Raw genomic sequence first — 10674 nt, 5'->3', positions numbered from 1 at the left:
GCTATTTTTTTTCTCTTTTTTCCCCATTACACCTGAGTAAAGTTAATTTTAAATACCCTAATATATTTCTGAAATAGTTTCATCAATAAGATTATAATAATTTTCAGTAACATATGGTACCAAAGAAATTTATATATTTATTGGTAAGTCTTCTATAGCATACTGAAATGGTATGAACCAGTTTTATTCACTGGATATCTACCTGTAATCAAAAGCAATTTGTCTGAACTTCATATAAAATTTATTAAATGTAAAACATCTACACATACAGCTCAGCCATATTAAAATGCATTTTATTTGAATCGGTTATCGAAAAACTCAGCAAGAGGACAAATATATTGCATAATAAATACAAAATGAGTTGTTGACAAAAATAAATGTCTCCATCACATTAGATTATGGTGGTGTGCACTATTCAAAAAACTAATTACAATAACAAAGCTTAAGCCCTCTGTATCAGGCTAAGTAAAAAAAACTATTGTGCATAAGTTGAAGGATTCTGTCAAAATATTTCTCATTAAGATTTCCCAGAAAGTATACAAATAGATGCTTGATGGTGTGAACCATAAGAGAGACTTTGACTAGATATTGGTGGTCTGTCAAAATGTACCTGGTAAATAAGGTAACATAAATTGTTGGCACAAATTCATTGATGTTTTTTAACTCAATATTAAATGGAATGAAAAAAAGCCATCTAGTATATGGTAGTTGAGTATGTAACAATTCAAACCCTTTTTCTTTGGTATAATATTAAAAGATGTCATAGATATGTGCTTGAAATGGTTGAATTATTCATACATCAAAATTTTGCAAACCATCACCAAATATTTCAGTATGTATAAAATAAAGAAATTATTTTTCAAAAACAAGACAATAACTTTTCAACTACATGTACAACCCTGTGAACCAAATTTCATATGCATGGAAAAAAATCTACTGAAATTATTTTACTCGTTTGTAAAAATGTTATGTTACACATGATAGCTAGTTTTACATAGAGCACATTGCATATACAGTACATGTTGCAGGTATTTCATTCAAAATATATTCTTGTCGTCACAAACTATCCAAGGAGACCATGAGATTCTTCCTCATCAATAATGTTCAATAATATGTACAGACCAATATTAAGTACTTGTTAGGGTGAAAATGCACACAATTCTTTATCAAAATAATTTATTATGAGAATCAAAGTTTTAACTTCATTGAAAATAAATTAAATCCAATATGATTTCAAAATATTTCATTTTTCTGAACCTGCCAGAAATCTTTGTTAATTTTACAAAATGCTAACTTCTACAATAAAAATACATTGTTAGAAACTAGCTATACTAAGACTACTCTATAACACAAAATATAAATGTAAAAATATTGAAAAATTTAATCTATTTCATTGAAAATTGTATATGAATATAATTAAATGCAATATTAGTAATATTCAATGACTAAATTATTTCATATTATAGTTTTAAACAGACGAATAGTACAGTCTATGAACTGAGAGAATGTTTGTTACACATCTATTTACATCTAAGGTTTTGAGTAAAAAAGTTTTTGAATTATGATTAATAACTGATGATAGCTTTTACAGTTTAACATCCATTTTAATTTTTGTAAATTATGATTTTCATTGCAGACTGCATATACTTCGAGTAAAGTTAAAAACATCATGGCACAAAGATCAACACTTTTCTAAACCAATTCAATAGCTACCTATTAAGTAATTGTACACGTATATAAATTGCGTATGCATAAAATCCATGTTATATATTTGCAATCTAAAGTATTGCACAGTTTGGATATTGTATAACAAGCTTTTACAACCTTTTAAATTCATTTGCTCGACTGTTTCGATTCTGAACAATAATTTAGTCATATATATACATGTACATTTGTAAATATCACATATTTGAAATGCATTTTTCTGCAAATCAGCTAAAGCATTTGTATAATAAAAACATAAAAACTGAAATTTTCAGAAAAAATAATACATGTATTTTTATCATAGATCTCTAGAATCCACACACTATAAAAACATATTCATAAGATATTAGCACTTACCAATTGTTTTTTTATTATGAAAAAAAATATTTAAGACAATAAAACTTTTTGAAATTTTGCATGGAATGTTGGGAAATTTCAGTACGTCATGAACTATATATCCCAGGACCTCAGCCACTTAAGTCCTGCCCACTTGCTGTCTTCCTCATGTGACACAGGACCATCCATGCCATAGGTCAAAGGTGAAAACAGGTAAAAGCTGCAACAGAAAATACAACAAGACTGGACACAAACTTACATACAGTCATGTATTTGCATACTGTAAATCAGCTTCTAGATCTACAATCAACACTGTATTTTACAAACCATATCAAGAGGTTGTATCAACCATTTTTTTTTTCAATAAAGGCTTTATTCCATTTGGTACATACCACATACATTAGTATCGTTCATTAATGTTGTAATGTATTACATGGTAGTGTTCCCGATAAACCTCAGAAATATTTAATGAAAGATTGGATTGGTCCAATATTTTCTTATCTTTAAAGTTTTCAACAATTATGCAACAAAGTAATAAAATTTTACATTATTCACACTCCTTGAATGACCATCATAAAAGAGTACATGTAATTATGTGGTGTGTATATCCTACCTGAGTATAAGACCAGATGTTATGCTGCCCACTACAGTATGAAACACCATGCTGCCCATGCTGTCAGGGACTAGAGTGATCAGCAGGATCACAGTGTGGTCCAGAATCACACCTACAAATACAGAGACCAGGTCATTGTGTGTAGCACTCAATAAATATTAACCGACAATATTTTGTTTACATGGAATTACAAAACTCCCAAACAATAATTGTACAACATAATTTAATAGCACACTTTGTGGTATCAATTAAATAGTTTGGGGAGCAACATGTTTTTGTAGGGGTTTTTTTGTTTTGTTTTGATTTTTTCAAAACTTCAATGCATTTTAATAAAGGTATCAGATACATGTACTGGGTACATTCCATCAATCATATACTGTCAAGCATATTCTGATCCATTATACAGAATCTACAGCAATAATTTAAAAGTGTACATGTAGAACAAAATGTTTTACCTGTCAACATAGCACTGAACAGAAAGGCGGGGAAGTAATGATGAAAATACAGTACTCTTGTCATTGGCCAGAAGGGGAGATAATGCAGGGCCCAGCCCAGGAGCAGCCACCAACAGGCTGAAAAGATGGTCTCCTTGTGCTCTGTAAATAAAAATAACATAGTAGAATTATTCCATAGTTACTATTTTCAGAAAGCTACATTTTAACACTTGGAATCACATGTAATAATTGATGTTCGCAGACCTTTCCATTGTTTCTTCTTGTATTTTAACTTCTACTGTATACAGGGTTATTTATGCCCCTGTGTAATTTTCACCCTTTTTACACTTGCAAACAGTTCTGCCCCCTCTTGAATTCACCCAGACACAGCTATGTTTCAAGAGAGAAAATTTTAAACATTGGAAATCACCCAGTCTTAAATTCGCATGCTGACAAAGAGGGCAAAAGCGGTAAAATCAAAAGGGGCGAATATTGCTCTGAAAACAGTATATCTTTAATTATCAGACATTTAAAATAAAAATTTGTAGTCAAATTGGGTTTGAAATACCCCGGTAGTGGCCTTAATTGTATTGAACACACATCAAATGCACTCACATAGAGTTCACCTTTTTCATTATTTCCCAACTATTCTCAACATATTAAGCAGTTACCTGTCCAAGCTTTGTTTTCCTTGTGCCCTCTCTTGGCTTTGACTGTATGGGCCAAATAATACACAACAAACAAAACATGAGCCACCAGACAGCCCCAGAATATGATGGGATTCCCCAACAGGTAGATCCTATGGTTGTTCCCAGAGAATATCTGCCCCTGAAAAGATTTTATCAAACCTTAGTTTTGCTGAATTTAAAATACTACATACGCATTTTATTTGTGTGCATCAGTACATTTTACTTTGTAAAAATACAGGAGAGGTATTAATGTTGATGTAATACATTGTTCAGGTATATACACTTACTCTGAAGTCAATAGGCCATTGCCAAGGTCTCGATGTGATCTCCCCTTCTTTGGGCTTTAGGCCACTATTTCCCTGTAAACAAAAATTAAGTTTAATAATTTCATGAACAGCTTTGACACTTAGGAAACTTTACGTTACCTATTAGATACAAAGTAATTATCACAGATCTTGAGTGGATACAGAAAACTTTTCCTGGGGAAAGGGGGGGTTCCAAGTCCTATTTTCTGTAATTTTACTGTTAGAATTTATTTAGATCGGGAACCCCCCCCCCCCCCCAATCTAGATCTGCAAATGCAGATAACAGTTACAGTAACAGTTAAGTGAAAGAAGTGAAAATAAGAAGTGAAGAATAATGATGCCATGAGTCAAACATTTCAAATTGCTGAAGCAGATTTTAATTCTCTGAAAATTGTTGTTTCCTGGAAATATATGATACTATATGATATATAATACCCGGTACTCTTTTTGAAGACAACCAGTTTATATCACATACATGAACATGTATATGACATTATACATGTATATTTGGAAGTGTATATTAACATGTTTCATTGCATTATCACCTGAGTCATAACAGCATGGCTCTCCGTAAACCTCTCCGTAAATGATGGAGAATAAATTTCAAAGCTGGCATTGGGTACTGAAATGAAAGAGCACATTATTAACATGTACATGTAAATACTTGTATGCTTCTTTCATTTGAGGTAAAATTACACTTATTTTTTTTTTTAAATAATTAGACCAAATTTAATCTTTGTCACACAGTCTATGGAGCAAGTACAAGTATGATCCTTACATCTGTTGTCTGTTATTTCCTCCACACTCCACAAGGCCTTTGGTTCTCTCATGTTGGGATTACATGTGGCCTCCAACTGATCCCATCCCCTGAAATACACAAACATTAATATCAAGTATCCAAATGAAATGTTTTACAGAAAATTTTATTTTACAAATATCAAAAGCTTCGAATTATCCAAGAAAATGTTTCTATGGGATTCTTTTGAGGGGGTAATCTTGAACCTTAAAATTATAGGCGAATGTACAACTTAATTCAGTTAAAAATCAACAGAGCTTCACTGTAAGTAATCAACACCATTGCTATGTGAAGAATCGATACTTTTTATGTGTGTAAATTCCTTTTAAACTTTTGACAGATACTGTAAACCTCTTCCTACCATTTGGGAAGTTTCTTGTCGTGAGAGTGCAGAAGACATCTGACGTGGTAGTGAATAAAACGCAGTCGTGACTTAGCTGTCTGGATGACCGTCCCTGGGGGTGACCCCACCACCTCCACCACCCACACATCATTGGCATCTCCTGAACCATTCTGTAAGACAGACATACATGTACATGGACCAGTTCTTGTCAACTCAATAAGTACTCCAGTTAAAACCAGTTTCTAATGTACATATAAACCCAATCAGTATTTCAGTTCATTGATGGATACCCATAAGAAATGATATCATTGAAACTCACTATTTCGTTTGAAATTCATAACTTTAAGGTAAATGAGTTAATTACTACTGGTATACATAGATTGAAAAAAAAAATGGTTCACAATAACTGGGATCATATTTTTTTTTATCATTTTGCATGACATGTTGAGATTCCATCAGTAACTGCTGTTTGGATATAGAGGAATAAGCACTAACCACTCCATATCCAGACACCTGGAATTGTCTCCTGCTGAGTGGCGCAGGCTCATGGTGGCTGTGCAGGTTTCTCCGGGTTCTAACGAATCAATGGAAAATGTTAATAATCGAAATAATTTCTGAAATATTCTGTGAATCAATACATGTTGTACTCTTTAAAAGGCTTCAAAATAAGAGTATCTGTCTTTAGAAAATTTAAATTCAATCAGATATCAGTAACCTTTCAATATCTCTATCACAATATCATGCCGCTATTTCTAGTCATTCAGATATCACAATCTTTTTCTTTGTAGTAAGTCATTAATAAGGCAAGTAGATATTTCAATTTTAATCCTTCAGTGTTTGTACATGTACACATGTGCACATATATCAATCAGATATGACTCTTAATCTCTGTGCTCCATAGACTTCATCATTGATCAGTTTTCATTGCATACACCTATATGTTTCCATTTTGTATTAACATTTGCATGTACCTTAAATAAGATGAGTTTCTTACTCTGTGTGCTTCATTTGACTTGATCATTGATCAATTTTGACTGCATGCACATACAGGTCTAACAGGAGTGACCACTATAGATGTTTTTCTGTTTTAATCCTACACACAGTGTTACTACATGTAGTATGAAAAAGACAAGTCTCTTACTCTCTGTGCTCTAGTCGGACCAGATCTCCTGACACAACCAGTTGAACCGGATCATCCGGCTTTGGTTCCTGATCAGCCAGCTTGATTATCCATTCATTGTTGAAGTCTTTGTGTGCATATGTGGTAATCTGTAATAAATTTTGCCATTTTTTTGTGAAATACAAATTCATGGAGGTGATTAAACTTAAGCTTATTAGTTAAGTTTAAACTTAAAATACTGGTATAACAGTAGGTTTATAATGCTATTTTTAGGTAAGTAACTGAGACTGTATGAGATATCGACAATTGTTGTCTTTGGGAAGGTTGTAACAAGTAAGACTAACTGATTGTGTACATAAGTATACTTTTAGTTTCCAAGGGTTTTCATCTAAGTTTATCAGTAGCTTTGTCAGAAAATGTGCAACGTGCACACAAGTATATTACTGGGATCTAAGGTCAAAAGGGGGATTCAACTTTATACATTCATAGCCTTTGAGTAATATTTTCGTTTACCTGTTGCTGCCTGGGTGGGTGCTCCTCGGGGTACAGGTGCCAGTGAGAGTGGAGGTATCCCCCTCCTGTCCTTCTCTGCTTCAGTGTTATCACACTGCCAAAGGCTACGTCTAAACAGATATATTCACTTGTACAAGAAGAAATGTCCAGCTTAACATTTCATACTGGTAATTTTCTTTATTGTCTATGTGCATTAAAGCTCACTTGATTGTCTACTGACATTTGTTCGATTCAGACAGTGACGGACAAGTTTGTCAGATTACAAAGTGATCTTTTACTTTTACTTTTACTTTATCTACACAGTATGTGTACATGTTTTTTTTATTAATATTTCCATACTTATTATACATGTTCAGGTATAATGTACTGAATGGTTCCTGGAAAAGAAGGAAAATGAAAACAGTTCTGTGAAGTTTTTACATTTATCCCTTCTGGCACAATACATGAGTACAAATGTAGTGCACAAATCATATTATTATCTAGTAACACTGTTCTGCAAAATGGAAAGAGTCCATGTACTTGTATGCTTATAATACTTACTTTCTGGCATACTGACATTGTACAGGCGATTCCCAATCAGCTGTGACTGAAAGGCAGAGCTGTAGAACCCGTCACCATTGCCACTAGAAAGAGAGATTATAAGATTAAAGATTATTGATAAATATTTTTTTTTAATAATAGCATATGAAGTGATAGCTGTTTAAGTTTGTATCTAGAGGTATTTTGGGACATTTTTGAGATACATTTGTCATAGCTAGTAATTTAAAGAGAGAGAGAGTTTGAAGGAAGAACTTAGAGAGCTGATATTTTATACATAACATATACTCTGCACACATGTGTCCAAAATTAAGATTACACTGTACTTACCCTGGTATGATACCTGTTGTACATGTATATAATGGTTAGGTTATAGTACACTAATTGGGTTTTTAATTATGCGATTAATATGGGGACATCCATGTAAACTACTCACCTGTGATTCAGAATCCTGAGATGGACACCAAATATTGCAATATATACGAGTATTGGAAGAATTATAAGACACAGTGCTCGAGCCACAAAATGTTTCACTACCTCCACCTGCAACAAAAAATAGTATCAGTCGTAAGATGTGTATTTAAATTGGACCCAATAATTTATGTTAAAGGAACTTTAATGTAGTTTTAACATAAATTTGTAGACATATATGACTGTATATCTTTAAAAATACAAAGAAGACACTCACCAAGGAAATGGTTTGATTTCCCAATATTTTCCACAAGTCGTTGACAGTTAATATTCCCACGTACAAGATGATGAATAGACCCACAAATTTCACCCTGCAAATAAAGAAGGAGTATATAATTTATCTTTACACTCTGCTTTTGTACAAATTTATACTATTGTTTTTTGTTTTTTTTTAGTTTGTACAAAATTTCAGTAATGATGACTGTCCAGTTAAAGAAAGCATAACTGTACTACAACGAAGTACATGTACTTGTTTGATAAAACAACTGTATTATTATAGAAATACTTACCCAATGGATGATGCAAGAAATAACCCTGTTAATGCCAACCAAATCCACCACTGACTAGAAAATGGTCTGTAAAAATAAAAAAAAATATGAAGAAATGTATAAAATCACTAGTTATTCAACATCTTAGTGAAAATACTTGTCCAGTTTCCTTAAAATGTTGGAGAAAAATTTCAGGATACAATCATAGCTACACATACATGTAAATAATGTGTGCTATTATAGAGTATCGGTACTGAATGCATGATTGACAAAGATGATAGCTTAAAGCTGACCTGTCACGGTACGAGAGAAACTTCAGCTGAGAATAAGTAGACATCATAATGAAGAACATCATAATGGGGTCCAGCAAAATATGTCGAGAAAGGGTTAATGTTCCTACATCTGAAAAAAGCAAAATTCAAAAATTTGAATTGAGGCAATATGGTTTAATAACACTTCAATTGTAGAGTTCAAAAAGATTGTCAAGTAGAGTATAGGCCCATACCTAACAGAATTAAAAGTGCTGCAAAAAGTGATGACATCAGAGACTTGGTGAGCAGCCAGACTGACATGTAAGCCAAAGGAACGACAGCAGCTCCCATCATAGCACAACACTGTAAATAAAACAGAAAGTAAATGTAAGTATTGGCAACATTGGTAGCACACTATACTACACTAATTGTCCTGGTCCAATCAAGGGATTTACCCAAAGCGCATTGTTTGCATCTTTGCTAGCCAAGTGTTTTAGGTCCACTCTGCTCCACACAAGAGGAGAGATGCAGATCAGAAACACTTGACTTGGGAAGATGATTGTTCGAGGCCATATCTATATATGGAAGTTTGAAAACTGAATCATCTATGTACCAATTTAACAAATCAGTTGAAATCACTCACAATAGAGGTAAATTAAAGATTTGACAAACAATAACAATAATTCAAACAAGGCTGATCAGATAGGGACTTAAGAAAAAAAGAAAAACTTCATCAGGTTCAGTCATCATTTAAAGGATGATCTGGATGGAAACATCATTTGAATTACATGTATTAAAAACTTACCACTCTCATTCCAATATAACGAGTTTCACCATATTCATCTCCAGGTTTCGCAAAGGCAAAGCCTCCATCATAACCAGTCAGAATTCCAAATAGCCCAATTAGCATCTACAAGAGATTGAATCCAATACATTGCGTCAACTCTTCTCAATATTGACCTTCCCCATCCATCAATCCCTCCAAGAAAGAAACATTTCTTTATTTTCCTAATCTTTTCTTTTTCTTGTCTGATAGTAAAATGAAAATAAGCATACATATTACCTTGCCCAAAGGTGGATGGACATCAAAGAAAAATTCTCTTTTGATGTACCAACTGCCCATTTTTCCAAAATGTGTTTCATCCCAACTGAAAAGTAGCGAGTACATATGAATATTTTTAAATAACAGAAAAGCAACTTCAAAAGAGACTGAGGCCATTTCTTCAAAATGAAATAGGTTTTGGTACATGTAACTTAAATGCATTTATTTGAATATTGAGAGGATTCCTGTGATTTCCTGGCACATGGTTCACAAGGAAACTAGTTTTTTACAAATCAATCTTACCAGACAAAAGTATATAACCTAAAATGCCAAAGTGATCTATCACAACACAATCACTTTTAAAAAAAGGGGGAACTATCAGTTTGAAACCTTTATCATTTACTGTACAACATTTTGGTACTCTGACAGGTACTACGTATGTACTCATGCTGTTGTTTTTCTTCTTAATTATGTCTGTTTAAACTTAGAATGGTCTATGTGGAATATAGTCAATATACTAGTCCTAGTTTTTAACACCTCCAATTCAAAAGTACATCTCTAAATATTTCTACACTACAATACAGATGATTATAAATGCTTACCAAACATGAGCAGGTTTGTCGATGTTATAAAGCCTTGATATCAATGATAATAAAGTGACTGATATCAACATTGAGTAATAAGTTCTTGTGCTAGCAGTTGTGGATTGGTCAGCCACTAGTTCTTTCACAATTTCGTTACTTTTGGCATTGCTTTTCAGATCCAAATCATCTTTTTCTTCAACATTCGTTCGTTTCTCTCGGCTTTTAACATCTTCTTTCAATTCTTTATATGAATCGATTGTCCCTTTTCCGTGAGATTTCTTTTTGGTAGCCATTTATTCCCTTAAATTACGAAAATCACTAACATGATTTTTAAAGAAAAGTACGCCTGGAGGAAATTCGTGTTATTTATACCGGAAGTGTAAATGGTTTGCTAAGTTGTTCAGAAAACAGGTGTGACTGTAGGGTCTCATTGTTCTTAAAAGTCTAT

At 32.9% G+C, this 10674-nt stretch overlaps 1 protein-coding gene across 1 annotated transcript; it reads right to left on the bottom strand.

Annotated features, from left to right (window-relative positions):
* Positions 1-950: 950 nt before the first annotated feature.
* On the bottom strand, positions 951-10620 carry LOC105320843 (protein O-mannosyl-transferase 2). Its single transcript, XM_011418956.4, has 20 exons — positions 10245-10620; positions 9664-9748; positions 9406-9510; positions 8855-8963; positions 8643-8751; positions 8371-8436; positions 8079-8172; positions 7827-7933; positions 7394-7476; positions 6854-6963; positions 6362-6489; positions 5716-5794; positions 5239-5390; positions 4860-4948; positions 4627-4703; positions 4064-4135; positions 3759-3915; positions 3109-3249; positions 2654-2765; positions 951-2260 (listed from the first exon to the last, which is right to left on the bottom strand). The coding sequence occupies exons 1-20, from the start codon at positions 10517-10519 to the stop codon at positions 2155-2157; spliced, it is 2256 nt and encodes a 751-aa protein (XP_011417258.3). The 5' UTR covers positions 10520-10620; the 3' UTR covers positions 951-2154.
* Positions 10621-10674: the final 54 nt, after the last annotated feature.

Source organism: Magallana gigas, chromosome 6 (genome assembly GCF_963853765.1).
Source record: "Magallana gigas chromosome 6, xbMagGiga1.1, whole genome shotgun sequence".
NCBI classification, from domain to species: Eukaryota; Metazoa; Mollusca; class Bivalvia; order Ostreida; family Ostreidae; genus Magallana; species Magallana gigas.
Note: the sequence above shows the minus strand (reverse complement) of the source record. Positions and strands in the feature narration are given on the sequence as shown.